The sequence below is a fragment of the Schistocerca nitens genome, chromosome 1 (genome assembly GCF_023898315.1).
Source record: "Schistocerca nitens isolate TAMUIC-IGC-003100 chromosome 1, iqSchNite1.1, whole genome shotgun sequence".
NCBI classification, from domain to species: Eukaryota; Metazoa; Arthropoda; class Insecta; order Orthoptera; family Acrididae; genus Schistocerca; species Schistocerca nitens.
In genome coordinates, this window is record NC_064614.1 from 394,940,459 (window position 1) to 394,958,162 (window position 17,704).

The following is a 17,704-nucleotide window of genomic DNA, read 5'->3' on the forward strand; positions in this document are numbered from 1 at the left end:
TGCAAAGTTTAGATCTTTGTTTTGCTAGGTGTCTTAGCAGAGGAACGAAGCTACCTTTAGCAACTGCTATTATATAATCAGTGTCACAATTAGCAATAGGAAAGAGTATGCATGGAGAAAATGGTGGACATCTTTCCTCTTAGTTAAAATAAGATCAAGTCAACGCCAATGTTTGGAGTAAGGGTACATATAGGAGACCTCATACCTTGTCTTGCCTTTAAAGTAAGTGTTAGTGATGCACAGTTGGTATTTGGCACAACATTCAAGCAGCCATAAACTGTTCTCATTCATCTTCCCCACCCCATGTGTGCCTAGACAGTCTGGTCAAACAGCAGAATCACATGTGATGTGGGCACATAAGTTGCCTAGAACGCATATCTGAAGGATGCACTCCCTGCAACACTTCACTGAGATGTTCCTAAGACTGATGCTTTAGGTCTGCACTCAAGGTCAACATTGGCGCATGTACAGCTATCAGTGATATTGGTCTACTCATAGTTGACAAAAGCAAAAGTCATAATGCCTTCTGAGATCCCAATCGGTCTATCAGTGGTGTATAATAGATCATTGCGAATGGCAAAGGCAAACATCATGTTGTCTGTGTCTGGCAAACATCCTTTCCTTTCTAGAAAAGTGTGTAAATTCCCTCCTGAATTGAACCCTCATCTGGTAGTCTGGTTTCCTGCAAGGCTTCTACAGCAACATTAAGCCTGGCTAATTCCAGGTCAATCACAGCTGTTTTGTAAGATCTTGAGAGTTTCCAAAGATGTCTGACTGAAATGCCTTGCTTCATAGTACAGATGTTCCATGTTCCACAACATAGTGAGGTAGGTTTACACTTCTTTTTAGTTCCGGTACGTGTCAACATCATGGTTGGTTGGTTTAAAAGAGGGGGGAAGGGACCAAATTATGAGGTCATCGGTCCCTTGTTCCTAATAAAACAATGCCACAAGTGTGAGAATAAAACAGATGAGACATATAACACAAAACGGAAGGAAAGGAAAAACCACAAGAGCGAAGGAAAGGCAACGAACACTAAAAGGAACAAAGGAGGACAAGAAAAAACAGAGAGATGCTAGAAACAGAAGACAGTAAAACGAGAAAGCAGAATACAGTGGCTGGTTGACCATGAGAATAAAAAGGAGAAGCCAGCCACTCTGCAACACATTAAAACCTCCACCCTAAAAGCACTAGGGTGGAGGACACAGAGGGAAAAAAGGACATGCGCTAAAACTTAGATCAAATGTTAAAACCCACCCTCATGAATAAAACGAAAAACTAAATCAGCCAATGAGGCATTGTCAGATAAAATGAGTGGCAACGAGTCCGGTAACCAAAGATTTTGTCGCTGGGCAGTCAAAGTGGGACAGTGCTAGAGAATATGGGCCACTGTCAACAGGGCGCCGCACCGACACTGAGGCGGGTCTTCATGGTGCAAGAGGTAATGGTGGGTCACCCAAGCATGGCCAACACGCAGCCGGGAGAGGACAATTGATTCCCTGCGAGAGGTCTGCATGGAAGACTTCCACACATTCATAGTCTCCTTAATGACAAGCAGTTTGTTGTGTGTACTATTATGCTATTCTGTCTCCCAAAGCCAAAAAACCCTACAGCATAGGTCAGAACGCAGGTAAGATTTAGAGATGCCCATCTCCAGAAGCAGTTTCCGTGTACCCTGTTTGGCCAGTTTGTCAACAAGTTCGTTGCCCAGGATGCCAATGTCCTGGGGTCCAAACACCACTGAAAGACCGGACCGGTCCAGGGCATAGATGGACTCCTGGATGGACACCACCAACGGATGGCAAAGATAGCACTGTTCGATAGCTTGTACGCTGCTCAAGGAGTCAGTACAAAGAAGAAACAATTCCTTGGGGCATGAACAAATATATTGAAGTGCACAAGATATGGCCACCAGCTCTGCAGTGAATACACTGCAGCCATCTGACAAGGAATGCTGTTCAATACGGCCTCGCTGGACAAAAGCGAAGCCAACATTACCATCGGCCATTGAGCAGTTGGTGTAAACCACTTTAGAGCCCCAGAACACTTCAAGAATCGAGAGGAAGTGGCAGCGGAGAGCCGCAGACGGTCACGCGATAGGTCCAGGCGAAGTTTCGGCATACAGCTACACCACAGAGAAGTACGTGAATTGACCTTGAGCAGAGGTGGTGAAGGGAAGGACTCCAGTTCAGACAGAAGCAATCACATGCAAACCGCAATCGTTAGCCCTGACCTGGGCTGCCTATGAGGGAAGTGAACCGCTGTGGTTGGGAAAGGAAGATGGTAATTAGGATGTTCAGGAGAGCTATGAATGCATGCAACGTAACTGGCGAGCAGTTGTGCATGTCTGATCTTCAATGGAGGGACTCCAGCCTACACCAATACACTTGTCACAGGACTCGTCCTAAAAGCTCCTGTCCCTAGTCAAACTCCGCAGGTCAAGCAAACGGAATGCTGAGGATGCCGCTGAGCCATAAATCACACTACCAGAGTTAAGGCGGGGCTGAACAAGGGCTCTGTAAAGCTCCAGCAGCATGGAGCGATCTCCACCCCAGTTGGTGTTGCTCAGGCAGTGGATGGCACTGAGGTGCTTGCAACATTTCCATTTAACCTGATGAAAACGAGGAAGCCAAGTCAAATGAGCATCGAAAACCAGACCTAATAATCGATATATCTTCATTACAGTGAGTGGATCATCATTAAGGTAAAGTGCTGGTTCTGGATGAATGGTACGATGCCGAAAGGAATGCATGACACACATTCATGGCGGAAAACTGGAAGCCATGGGCTAGAGCCCATGACTGCACCTCGTGGATGGTTCCCTGTAGGTGACACTCAACAACACAAGAACTGGAGCACCAGTACGAAATGCAGAAGTCTTCTGCATAAAGAGAAGGTGAGACAGAGAGCCCAACAACTGCTGCTAGACCGTTAATGGCCACAAAAATAGAGAGACACTCAATACAGAGCCCCGCGGGACTCCATTCTCCTGGATATGGATGGAACTATGGGAGGTACTTGGATACGGATAGTACAGAGAAACAGGATCAAAATCAGGAGCAGGCCCCAGAGACCCCACTCATACAATGTGGTAAGGATACGATGTCGCCAGGTCATGTCGTATGCTTTACGTAAGTCAAAACAGATGGCAACCAGGTGTTGGTGTCAGAAAAGGCTGTTCGGATGGTAGACTCGAGGGACACAAGATTATTGGTGGTAGAGTGACCCTCTTGGAAGCCGCCCTGACATGGAACCAGTAGGCCACGTGACCCCAGGCCCCAACCCAACCGCCGTCACACCAAACGTTCCAGCAGCTTACAAAGAATGTTGGTGAGGCTGATGGGCCGATAGCTATCCACATCAGGTGGGTTTTTACCGGGTTTGAGCACCGGAATGATGGTGCTCTCCCGCCACTGTGATGGAAAGACACCATCGCACCACAGCCAGATGAAGATGACGAGGATGTGTTGCTTGTAGCCAGATGAGAGATGTTTAATCATCTGGCTGTGGATCCGATCAGGCCCAGGAGCTGTGTTGGGGCAATGTGCAGGGGCACTGAGGAGCTCCCACTCTGCAAATGGGGCATTATAGGATTCACTGTGGCGTGTAGTGAATGAGAGGACCTTCCCTTCCAGCCGCTGTTTGAGAGTGTGAAAGGATGGGGGATAATTCTCCAATGCAGGGGCTCGAACAAAGTGCTCGGCAATCGCGTTTGTGTCGGTAGATAACACGCCATTCATGGTAACACCAGAAACGCCTGCTGGGGTCTGGTACCCAAAAGACATTTGATCGTTGCCTAGACTTAGGAAGGTGACGTATGGCACCCAATGGTTGAGACGTATCTGTCCCAACACTCCTGCTGCCATCATTTGATAACTTGGTGAATGCAGGCACAAAGCTGTTTAAAGGCTATGAGGTGCTCTAGGGAAGAGTGCCACTTATACTGCTGTAGAGCTCACCGATGCTCCTTAATTACTTCAGTGACTTCTGGCGACCACCAAGGGACTGCCCTACGCTGGGGACATCCTAAAGAGCAAGGGATCGCGTTTTCTGCCAGAGAAAGGATTGTTGTAGTCACCTGCTCAACCATCACATCAATGTAACTGTGTGAGGGAGATTCAATGGTGACAGCAGAGTTGAAAGTTTCCCAGTTCGCCCATCTGCACAGGTGTCCGTGGGCCTGATGCCAGGGCAGTGACAGGTAGATGGAGAAGTAGTCACTACCACACAGGTTGTCATGTGCTCTCCATTGGATAGATGAGAGAAGTTGGTTGGGTTCTTTGGGGAAAGAGACCAGACAGTGAGGTCATCGGTCTCATCGGATTAGGGAAGGATGGGGAAGGAAGTCATCTGTGCCCTTTCAAAGGAACCATCCCGGGATTTGTCTGGAGCGATTTAGGGTAACCACTGAAATCCTAAATCAGGATGGCCGGATGCAGGATTGAACCGCCGTCCTCCCGAATGCGAGTCCAGTGTCAAACCACCGTGCCACCTTGCTCGGTGCGATGAGAGAAGTCCTGGGCTGCAAATTGATAAATCAATGGCCGAGTAACTACCACGAGCCACACTGAAATGTGTGGCATCCCTAGTATTTAAGAGGCAGAGGTCGAACTGAGATCGTAAAGAAGCTTCCTGGCAGATTAAAACTGTGTGCCGGACCGAGACTCGAACTCGGGACCTTTGCCTTTCGCGGGCAAGTGCTCTACCAACTGAGCTACCCAAGTACGACTCATGCCCTGTCCTCACAGCTTTACTTCCGACAGTATGGCGTATGAGACAGTAAAGTTTCGACATCTCTGCCTCAGCCAGTCAGTACAGTGCCACCCCACAAGGGGTTACGGGCATTAAAATCTCCCAAAAGTAGGAAAGGTTTAGGGAGTTGATCAATCAGTGCAGCTAATACATTCAGGGGTACTGCACCATCTGGAGGAAAATATACATTGCAGTCAGTTAATTTCTGCGTCGTCCTTATTCTGACAGCCACAGCTTCAAGAAGGGTTTGAAGGGGCACAGTGTCACTACAGACTGAGTTTAGGACATAAAATGCAAACTCCAACTGACCATTATAGTCACTATGGTTCCTGTATTATCCCTTACAGCCGTGGAGAGCAAGGGTCCTGAATTATCCCTTACAGCCGTGGAGAGCACGGGTCTGCATTGTCGGCAACCAGGATTCCCGGAGGGCAATGCAGATAACAGGTGCAAAGCTTAACAGTTGCCGTAGCTCAGCAAGGTGGTGGAAAAAACTGCCGCAATTCCACTGGAGGATGACGTCATCGAGAGACTGGGAGGGCATGGAACATTCAATGAGGCAGTTTACGCCTCAGAGTCACCTGCTGCTACTGGCTTATTGCCTGAGCAGCCTATATCCATTGTGTCTGAGGGTCTGGCGAGATCTAGGTCCTCAGCAGAAGCCAGAATCTCCACCCCCATCCTCAGATGCAGAGCTTGCAGGTAGCGGTGGTGTGGGTGCCACCGCAATTTCCTTGGTCTTAGGGGACTGCTTTTTGGATTTCTCTCGCTGCTCCTTGGGTTTCCCTGGCTGGGAGGACTTCACTGGCTCAGTCTCCGGGACTGAGGATGAGCGTAAAGCCCTACGACCGGCTGCTTTTGAGCTCTTCAGCCCCTGGCGGGCATCACCTTTCCCACTAGCAGAAACCTCGGAAGGGTGTGACCCAAGGGACCCCTTCCTAGCAAGAGAAGCCGAAGAAGACTTATGCTTCTCCGGCTTAGAAGTGGGGATGGACGTTGGGAGGGAAATGCCACCCACCATCAAGGGGGCAGGTGTAGTCTTCCGGCTCTGAGAGGTGACTGGGGTTGACGAAGCTGATGGTGCCAGAAATGTTGTAGCGGTGGCATAAGACAATGTCATACGTAGAGGATGCGGGCGTTCAAATTTTCTCTTAGCCTCAGTGTAGGTCAGTCGGTCCAGGGTCCTGTAATCCATGATTTTCCTTTCTTTCTGGAAAATCCTGCAGTCTGGCAAGCAAAACGAATGGTGCTCTCTGCAGTTGACACAGATGGGAGGCGGGGCACATGGAGTATTGGGATGTGATGGGTGTCCACAATCTCAACATGTGATGCTGGAAGTACAGTGGGAAGACATATGGCCGAACTTCCAGCACTTATAGCACCACATATGGAGAGGGATATAGGGCTTTACATATGGAGAGGGATATAGGGCTTTACATCACAGCGGTAGACCATCACCTTGACCTTCTTGGGCCATGTATCACCCTCGAAGGCCAAGACGAAGGCACCGATGGCAATCCGATTATCCATCGGACCCCAGTGGAGACGTCGGACGAAATGTACACCTCGCCACTCTAAACTGGCGCGCAGCTCGTCGTCAGACTGCAAAAGAAGGTCCCTGTGAAATACGATACCCTGGACCATATTTAATCTCTTATGGGGCGTGATGGTTACAGAAACATCCCCCAGGTTGTCACAAGCGAGTAACGTCCATGACCTGGCTGAAGATGCTGTTTTGATCAAGACTGACCCAAATCTCATTTTGGACAATCCCCCCAGCTCCCTAAACTTGTTTTAAATGCTCAACAAAAAACTGAGGCTTCATCGTCATGAAAGATTCCCCATCAGCTCTTGAACATACAAGGTACCGGGAGGAATAAGATGCACTACCATCCTTAGCCTAACGTTCCTCGCATGGTGTGGCCAGGGAGGGGAACGATTTGGGGTCATACTCCTGTGCGTTGAATTGAGCTCATGAGCATTTAGAGACTGCTGGTATTTCTTCACCAGCAAGTAATGACGTACTACGCTTCATTGCGTGTCATCCGCCCTGATGCCACCCACTCCAACCAGGGGGCCTTCCCACAGGCGCCACCCAGCCGCAGCAAAGGCCACCGGCGGGATGGCCATTGCCAGGAGTCCCGATGCCCCGGGGGGATGGGCATCTACACCTTGGCATACTTGGGGAGTTAACGGCGCAGGCATCAGCAGAGCAGTCCCTGTGTGGTCAGGAGGCTACAACCAACAGGGTACATGGCGGCCCCACCACAACGGATTGGCTACCGTGCTGGATATCAGGTGCAAAGAAGTCCAAAGTCATCGTCGACACACAAAGTGACACTGCATAGTGCATGGTGGAAAATGCACCCAGGAAGGTGTCCTTGCCCAAGAAAAGCAGAAGGAGAATAAGCAGGACTGAAACGCAACGACGAGAAAGTGGGCTAAAGATCTCAATGCACAATGGACATGATGCACCATGTAAGGTGCCCTTCCCCAATTGGCTTGCTCTTTGGGAAAAGTTTGAAGAATGAAGGTCGAACCATACAGGGGACCATCACTTAAAGGCCGAAATGTGTGAAACTCCTTTCAGTCGCCTCTCATTACGGGCAGGAATACCTCTGGCCTATTTTTACTCCCGGACCCGCAGAGATATGTCATTATGGCGACGGCTCTGGGTGAGGTTAGTGATCTATATACGCAAGCATGCAAGCAGAACAATTGGTATCGGACAAGCCAGCACCTAACTGACTTGGGGCTGCCCAGCTTGAAGCGGGCAGTGACTGGCCAGTGGACCTACAGTGGGTCCTCCCACTGTCGATAACAGCCTCTGGCGCCTGCACGTATGTCCATTTGTATGGGCTTGTAACTGGTAAATTACCACTAGCCATGTCAATTCCACGTGATAGATGATAGGTGGATAGAGGGCCTTCTCTGAACACGCTGCATCTTGGACACATTTTACCTTGCCCGCTACTCATGTCACCCTCTCAGCCTTGTTGACTCGTTCTCCAGGAACCACAACACACGGCATATGGAGTCAGGCTGGCTGCAAGCAGTTGCCGCTCATTTCCAGTTGTAATCTACTCATGTCTCAAGGAAATGCCAATTGTGGGATATGCTTTGGAGTTGTCTTACCATTATAAGAATTTTATATCCTTGTTGATGAAGCGGGCAGAGAATTGAACTGAACAATATAACCAATTAAAATGAAATAACTGTACTATCTCTGCTTTTTAAATTCCTCACTACTGCCAATTTTCAAAATATAACAGTCCATTCAGGTAAAGAGCTTCTGTAAATTGGAACACACATGGACAGAGGGGAAGAGATAAATCATTAGGTTTCACAGTTTACTAAATAAATACAATACATGATTTAACGGCTGTACCTAAAACATCAATAAAGATATGTTGGTTAAACAAACTAATTTATGTTGAAGGAAAGGGATGGAAAATCCCATGCCTAGATTTATATAAACTCACAAATTTTGAATACATTTTCTACAAGACTGTCTATCAGTACAGGATTGTGGAAGAATAGAAGTGCTTCAACAGCGAGAACAAGAACAAGGAAAAAGTGAAGTTCTCTCTCAAACGGAAAGTACACTTCAAATAAGTCAGACTTGCCTTGTTGCGTAGTGGGTACAACTTTCAAAACCTGTCCACTTGGAACCTTTAGTGTCTCCAAAGCACGTTTTTGTTGATGAGCAGCTCTCTGCATGCGCAACTGTTGTTCCATTTTTTCCTTTATTTCTTCTGGTGTCGATTTTCCACTAACCATTTCCAATTTTGCATTTCCTCCTGCTGCTACACCATCTGTCTTGGCAGCTAATGAGCCCGAACGACTCCTAGTAACAACCTGTGCATTAGTCTTCTCCAACCTGATGTAAGCGGGATCAAAAAGAAATTGGGAAAATGTTAGTAAATCACACAAGCATGCATTTAACATAAAACATTTTAGATAAAGCATTATTATTAAATCAGTGTGTTGAATAATCTCAAATTACGTCACATAATTAATGTGGAGCAATAAAGTGTGAATAACAAAACATTATTTCTTCTGCACTACTGAAAACTGAAAGTACAAGTCCACCTTTTTTAATTTCCACAATTCGTGGCATTACATTGTTCTGAGGTCAAACAAAACATTCATTTATGTAATCGAGGTGTATACGAGAACAGGAGGCGAGGAGGAATTCCCTGATTTTTCTGGCTCTCCCAGTTAAAAATGCAACCCCCCCCCCCCCTCCCCACATGAAAATAGACTCCTTCCAAGGTGAAAACACACTTTTTCCATGATAAGCAACAGTGTACTTTCCCTTGGAACTGTAAAAGCATAAATCCTTTGAATGGTAAAGGTTTCATACACCAACAAGAACTTCCCGGCACTTCGGAAAACAAAACTCAGCAAGGGGGGAAAAAAAGAAAAGGAAACACAGTTTGGAAAGATCTTTGATGTACAGCAACATGTACGCTACATACTTTCATATTACGATATGCTGCATATTTCATATTATGAAAGTATAAATTCCACCAAACACAGCACATCAGTTTCCGAAGCATTGAAACAGAGATTGCAACACACTATTATAAGCCAATCACAGCAGATATTCAGAGCATAGGACACATGATGTAGTCAGCCAATAGCAACACCACTGTTAAGTAGTGTGAACGCACAAATAGGAAAAGTTAATGGTTTAAATTAATGTACATAATGTAGCTAGAAGAAAAGCTAAGCTTTCACATATAATACTGGTCTTGAAGATTTATAAGTTACAAGAAAAGTTAAGCTTGCACACATAACATTGGTCTTTTTAGTGTGTGTTACACTTTAAGATACATCACACAATTGTGCCAATAAAATTTTAAACAATGACATTAATGCCTGGTCTTCTGGGCTCGAAATTATTCTAAGTGGCTGGTCCTGAAAGTTTTTAAGTTTTAAATAAGAGTCAAAGGCTCTGGGATACAAGAAATTCATTGTACATTCTCACACATAACATAGTTCATCTAGCACACGCAGTGAACATAATGTTTTACAAACAAACAACAGGATCTGACAAATGTAAGATTAAGCTTGTGCATGATTCTCACCTTAGTGTTGTGCAACAATGTTCTAACAAACTATTTGTCTCGTTTCACATCGCTGGCCATTGTGTGAACTTTCAGTTAGACACAGGTGCATCAGTCACTTTGCTTAATCATGCCACATACTAACAGTTAGGCTCACAACACTTTCTAAATCTAGCAAGCACCTCACTGCTTACAATGGACAGGAAATTCCGTTGCTTGGACAGTGTAGTTTGCCTGACTCTTACAAATCTCACATCAGGACAGTGAATTTTACTGTGTTGAAATCAAGAGACAGTGAGAACATTTTTGGTTTAGATTCCCTTTGATCTGTTTGGCCTTAGCATCCAACACAATGTTCTTTCCATATCAGCTTTTGATCTGAAAGCCAATGTAGCTAGCTTGCTTAAAGAATTTCCTGAACTATTTTCAGAAGGCATGGGAATAGCTAATAACTTTGTAGCACACGTTACAATGAAAGACAATGCACAACCTAAGTTTTTCCGGACCTGCACCGTTTCAGTTGCTTGAGACAAGGTAACCACTGAATTGAAAAAATTGCAAGATAATGGTGTCATTGCTCCCATTCAAGCTGGTCAATGGGCCAGTCCACTAGTTTTGTTGCTAAGCCTTCTGGTCACATTCACTTTTGTGTTCAAGTCTACATTCAACCTATAGACAGTAGTTAACACCTATCCGTTACCTCGCCCTGAGGAACTCACAGACAGGCTTGGTACAGGACGTTACTTTCGTAAGATAGATTTGCGTGATGCTTACTTGCAAATTCCTTTGAATCAAGAATCAGAGAAAGTGTTTGTTGTAAATACACACTTAGGGCTGTTCAAGTATTTGCATTTGCTTTTCAGCAGTGCTTCTGCAACCACAATTTTTCAACGTTACTTGGAACAGCTGACTGCAAAAGCATCACTTTGTTCAAACTGTCTTGACGATATTGTCATCTCAGGTCGTACACCAGAGAAACACATTGCCAATTTGTGTACTCTTTTTCGAGTGTTGTCGGAAGCAGGACTCAAGTGTCATCTTCGAAAAGTGTGACTTTTTTCAAACTGAGCTACATAATTAGGCCATGTGATAAACAGTTAGTGTGTGCTCAGTTCATAAAGAATGCTGCTCAGATCGCAGCTCCATTGCATCGCAAAAAGTACCCTTTATGTGGACTAAATGGTATCAAAACACATTTCAGAAACTCAAAAAGTCTTGCTTAGTGACAGATGTTAAGTGCATTTTGATCCTGCCAAGCCAGTAGTTTTACAAGTGGATGCTTCTTCTTATGGAATCAGCGCAGTGCTTTCGCACAGAAGTGGTGCACAAAACAGACCTACTTCTTTTGCCTCAAAGTTGCTCACTCAAACTCGGTGCAAATATTTGCAAATAGAAAAAGATGCTCTTGCTATGGTGTAAGGTGCGACAAAATTCCATCGCTATTTGTATTGTCGTAAGTTCTACTTAGTGACAGATCACAAGCCTATGCAGTCCTTGTTTCATCTGCCAAAGCCTATATGCACGGCTCAAAAATTGCAATGCTGGGCTTTGTTGCTTTCACAGTATCAGTATGAACTTGTGTACAGACCTACGGTTAAGCATGGCAATGCAGACACCCTTTTTTGCCTGCCAATTGGCCCACACTCTAATTCTGATGCATCTGTCACATATTGTTGCCAAATCGACGAGAAGGACTCTGAATTGCTGGAATATTTTCCTCTGAACTACAGAAAAATTGCACAGGCCACGGAAGCAGACCCAGATCCCAAGATTTTGTTGAATTATATTCGCAGGTCGTGGCCTCCTTCATTGACCAGTATCCAGAACTCAGTTGTATACCGATATTTTGAACATCAGCATAGCCTTTCAATTGAACAGGGTGTGATTCTAGTTCAAGGTGACAATGGGCAATCCTGTGTGCTTATTCCCAAAGTGTTGCAAAAGGATGTGTTGTGGTTGATCCACCAAGGACAATGGGGAATTGTTCTCACTAAACAGTTAGCATGCTGGCACTGTACTTGGCAGACCATGGAAACCCACATTCAACAGATGATGTCACAGTGTCGCGCATGCGCAGAGATCCATTCCACTCCACTACACACATTCACAGCTTGGGCTAAGACTCAATCGCCATGGCTATGAACTCTACCACATCACGTAGTACCATTCAAGCAATGTCCTCAATATTTTGCATCGGAGGTTTGCCACATGGACTACAGTTCACTTCACGTGCCTATGAACAGTTTTGCGAACACAATGGCAATCGTCATCTAACAAGTGCTCCATATCACCTGCAGTCCAACAGAGAAGCAGATCGCTTAGTACGCACTTCCAAACAACAGATGGCCAAGCTTTGCACCACCCACACATGGGAACAGGCATTGCAATTCTTTCGCGCCTCCTACTGCTATCACCCATGAGACGGACCATCACTGGCGGAACTTCTGTATGGCCGCAGCCATCGGACATTAGTACACTTGCTACACCCATCGCAGCATCCAGCGCTGCCAATGGTCCACTAGTATCGCTTTGCGCCATGTGATCTTCTTTTCAGTGTTTAAGGCAATTGTGGGCACTGGGAAAGAGATGTAATCCAGGAATGCATTGGCTCATATACACTATGTGATCAAAAGTATCTGGACACCCCCAAAAACATGTGTTTTTCATATTAGGTGCATTGTGCTGTCACCTGCTGGAAGCACGTCCACTGTTTCCGATGTGATATGAAGTGAAAAAGTGAAGGGTCATGTACAGCTCAAAAGCGTACACGCTGACCTCGTCTTTTGACTCGGAGAGACCGCCGACAGTTGAAGAGAGTAATCATAAGTAATAGGCACACATCTATCCAGACCATCACACAGGAATTCCAAACTGCGTCAGGATCCACTACAAGTATTATGACAGTCAGGTGGGAAGTGAGAAAACTTGGATTTCGTGGTCGAGCGGCTGCTCATAAGTCACACATCATACCGGTAAATACCAAACAATGCCTCGCTTGGTGTAAGGAGCGTAAACATTGGACGATTGAACAGTGGGAAAAAATGTGTGTGGAGTGACTAATCACGGTACACAATGTGGCGATCCGATGGCAGGGTATGGGTATGGCGAATGCCCTGTGAACATCATCTGTCAGCGTGTGTAGTGCCAATTGTAAAATTCGGAGGCAATGGTGTTACGGTGTGATCGTATTTTGCCTGGAGGGGGCTCGCACCCCTTATTGTTTTGTGTGGCACTATCACAGCACAGACCTACATTGATGTTTTAAGCACCCTCTTGCTTCCCACTGTTGAAGGGCATTTTGGGGATGGTGACTGCATCTTTCAACATGATTGAGCACCTGTTCATAAAGCACAGCCTGTGGCGGAGTGGTTACACGACAATAACATCCCCGTAATGGACTGGCCTGCACAGAGTCCTTACCTGAATCTTATAGAACACCTTTGGGATGTGCTGGAATGCTGACTTCGTGACAGGCCTCACTGACTGACATCGATACCTCTCCTTAGTGCAGCACTCCGTGAAGAATGGGCTGCCATTCCCCAAGAAACATTCCAGCACCTGACTGAACAAATGCCTGCGAGAGTGGAAGCTGTCATCAAGCCTAAGGGTGGGCCAACACCATATTGAGTTCCAGCATTACCGATGGAGGGCGCTATGAACCTGTAAGTCATTTTCAGCCAGGTGTCTGTATACTTTTGATCACATAGTGTATGTACTTAATTGCAGGTTGTGATGGATTGCAGCACCACCACTAGAACCAAATTCGTGCATGTCATTTTCCCCGTGATTCTGCTGATTTTCTTCCCCCACATTCATGGCTTCACAGGATCATGTGGCCTTCACAGCTACCCGCTGGTGCCACCACAGCACCCCAGGAGCAGATGAACCACACACTCTCACCCCCGCCATCCCTGCTTGCTGACCCCATGGACCTAGACCCGCCATCACCATCATCGCCCCACCACACGCCCTAAGGCCTGTACGTGTGGCCTGAAAGCAATTTTCAGGATGTCTCTGTTGCCTCACAAGCAAGATGGTGGGGTACAGTTGGGCATCTGCTGTCCTCCACAGTCACAGCTCCCAGCGCATCACGATGTCAAGCATCCTGCTTCCCTCCCTGATGTCGTTCACAGCCTCACTACACGACAATGGTGCGGCATTTCGGGGGGAGGAATGTACTGGCATAGAGGTTAAGGGAGTATTGATAGAGGTCAATGACAAGACTCACTGGAAACACACAGCCAACACCCTCACAGCCGCCAGTATTTAGGATTGCTGCCACGGACCGGAGGGTAGCACGGAGACAGGCAGCACATAGCAATCTTATAGCGGACTTCTAATTCAACAGCATTGAGGCTACGTGGACTATCCAGAAGAGAGCTTGTATCACACCACCTGGCAAGTTAAGTAGCTCTTTGTTTATGAATAAAGAACCCAGTTAATAATTACATACAGTTTGTGTTATAGAACGAGGATACCAGCTATCGACCAACATCCTCTCCTCATTTCCCATGGTACAGCTCTACAGAGACGAGGCGACATAAAAACAGTTAAAGAGAATACCACAGAATGTTTCACCTATTAAAGACAATGTAGTGTTCTTAACAGTTTTCAGTTTACACAAATAAAAAGGTTCATTGTTAATTATAAATAATTCAATAAAAACAATACTATAAACTACACTTCAACAACGTTAGACACACAAAAGCAGATTGAATATATCTTTCTGGCAAAAATTAACACAATGTTCATAAAAACTTTCACAAAACAGACAGAAGATGCTAAAGGAGGGATGCTAATATTACATGGAAGAAAAGTCTTCAACAAGTATTTTATTAAGAAGACTAGTCACAAGAATTTAAAGCCTAGAAATCAGAAACAAAGTTATATGAGAAAGTTTAAGGGTTTAGAAAAATAAGAGTCAGTCACTTGTGGATGCATGCAGTTTAGAGGGAACCTCTGTAAAAGAAGTCAACAATGTGCACTGAACACACAATAAGAGTTTTAATCCACCAGATAGGTTCAACAAGTACAAGCTACATTTAGCATCTAAATTCACACAACAGCCTAAATGCAACAGTGGAGTCAGTATGGGGAAAATAAAACTATGAATATAATAGTATGCTTCTACGTAATATGAAATGTATGCAAAACCACTGGAGTTTTGCACTCAACAGTCAATAAAATATTACAAAATAAATTCAAATTATGGGGGATGTTATACAAAGCTCAATAACAGTTCAAGTTAAATCAGAGATTTCTCACTCCATATTGTGATTAACACAACACACACACACACACACACACACACACACACCAAGTGTATGTCAGAAGCCCAGTATGTCACAAAATCATAACGATTGGGGGTTGATATAGCAGACATAAGACCTGCTAGGTTTGTGAAATGTTTACAACGTATGTGCACCTTATTGTCACCACTACGCTGCAGCCAAGAGCAAAGTGGCCCACCCCGGGACACAATATGCAGCTGAACATAATATGCTTGATTTCATCCCAGGCCATCTGGATCCTCTCCTCCACCACCAGCTTTTCTAAACTGTTCAGATGATAAACTATGTCCCTACACACTTCATCCAACAGTTTCTACACCCCCACCCCCACCACGTAGCCTCTTCCCAATTCCCATTCCCTTACCCTCACTGAGCACCACACACTGCCAACACACCCTACCAGTCTTTTCCCCCTCTGCTCTTCTCCCTTCCCACTCCCCATCATCCTACTCTACCTCGCCTTCTCCTCCACAGCCTGCTGATGCTGCCCCAGGCATTTTGCTATCCCTCCCTCTTCCCAGACACACTCTGGCCTTTAGGCTGATCAGAGTGACCAGAGACAGCTGTTATGTGTATATGAGGCATGCCTACTTGTGTGAAAGTGTGTGTGCGTGTTTTCATTTCTGAAAGTTTATTGTGTAACAATCTTTTAATTATCTCTGTCTACAGCTCAGTATGTCATCTTCACGGGAGGGGGGGATAGCAATCTATCATTTTCGCTATTGTTGTTTTTGATTTCTAATACCATTATTATTATTATTATTATTATTATTATTATTCTTCTCTGTACACCAGAATTGTAAACTGCAGAACAACAGATGTTAAAACTGAACCTAATTTTGAGAGTGAGCAATCTGCTTAAGAAGTTTGTATTTTTTGAACAGCAATTATTAATCAAAAGTATTATGGTACTAATTCATATGGAAATCTAAGTTCTGAAGTACATATTATATGCTTCTTAGTCACAATGCACATGTTGGCCAACAAAAAATTCTTTTAGAGCATTGAAAAATACTTCAGTTATTGTAATTACCAGACAGAGAGAAATACTGTTGATTTGTAGACTGCAACGACTGTTTAGGTAAATCTGCTAGTTTTCTGAGTGCTTTTGTATTCTCTTCAATGCCACAGATCTTTTTTTAAAATTTATGCATATGTGTGAGTGTGTGGGGGCAGGAGGGAGGGGGGGGAGCAGGGGGGGAGGGGGGGTGGAGGCTGGCTGCTTCCAAGTGCTGTCCCCCAAGTTGATTTATGCACACTGACAAGGGAACCTTCCCATCGCACCCCCCTCAGATTTAGTTATAAGTTGGCATAGTGGATAGGCCTTGAAAAACTGAACACAGATCACTCGAGAAAACAGGAAGAAGTTGTGTGGAACTATGAAAAAAATAAGCAAAATATACAAAATGAGTAGTCCATGTGCAAGATAGGCAACATCTAGGTTAGTGTGATCTCAGGAGCGCCGTGGTCCCGTGGTTAGCATGAGCAGCTACGGAACGAGAGGTTCTTGGTTCAAGTCTTCCCTTGAGTGAAAAATTTACTTTTTTATTTTCGCAAAGTTATGATCTGTCTGTTCATTCATTGACGTCTCTGTTCACTGTAACAAGTTTAGTGTCTGTGTTTTGCGACCGCACCGCAAAACCGTGCGATTAGTAGACGAAAGGACGTGCCTCTCCAATAGGAACCGAAAACATTTGATCGCAAGGTCATAGGTCAACCGATTCCTCCACAGGAAAACACGTCTGATATATTCTATACGACACTGGTTACGGCATGTGAGTCACATTACAGGAATATGTTGTCGACCCACCTAACTCGTACACTTGGCGAATGGGTAAAAAGATTCTTCTACCTTGCCCGATTTAGGTTTTCTTATGGATGTGATAATCACTCCCAAAAAAGTGATGAAAACATAAGTGTTTGTCACATAAACTGCAACAAATGAATGCAACAGTTTCACAGTCGCACAGTTTTCAGTGTGCTCTGTCAAAACATATGTTTTTAACGCTTTCAAATTTTTCCTTGTGTAGACCGTCAAATCCTGCATATGTCCAAGCAAAACTGAACATGTCCTGGAATTTTGGAGAGCGAAGTTGATTATGTGTGAGTGCCTGAACTTTGATAATTGTCTGAAAATAAAAAATTAAACTTTTCATTTGAGGGAAGACTTGAACCAAGGACCTCTCGTTCCGCAGCTGCACACACTAACCACGGGACCACGGCGCTCCTGAGATCACACTAACCTAGATGTTGCCTATCTTGCGCATGGACTACTCATTTTGTATATTTTGCTTATTTTTACATAGTTCCACACAACTTCTTCCTGTTTTCTAGATTGATCTGTGTTCGGTTTTTCAAGGCCTATCCACTGTGCCAACTTATAACTAAATCGGAGGGGGGTGCGATGGGGAGGTTCCCTTGTGAGCATATTCATTCTGTTGCAGAGAAAGTCACTTGTCACAATTATTGTTACATTGTCATTGGGAGTAGCAGATCTTGGTTTTACAGTTCAGTTAACACTACTTCATTTTACTGTGTTTCAAGTTACACTTACTGCATCATACATCTTTTTTAATATCAGACATAGTT

General features: G+C 45.0%; 1 protein-coding gene across 1 annotated transcript in view; it reads right to left on the minus strand.

Annotated features, from left to right (window-relative positions):
- Positions 1 to 17,704, minus strand: part of LOC126249437 (nucleosome-remodeling factor subunit NURF301) — a 320,790-nt gene that overhangs the window by 101,297 nt on the left and 201,789 nt on the right. The window contains exon 22 of the mRNA XM_049951093.1: positions 8,379 to 8,632. Within this exon, the coding sequence (XP_049807050.1) occupies positions 8,379 to 8,632 (254 nt within the window). The remainder of the gene's footprint in view (positions 1 to 8,378; positions 8,633 to 17,704) is intronic.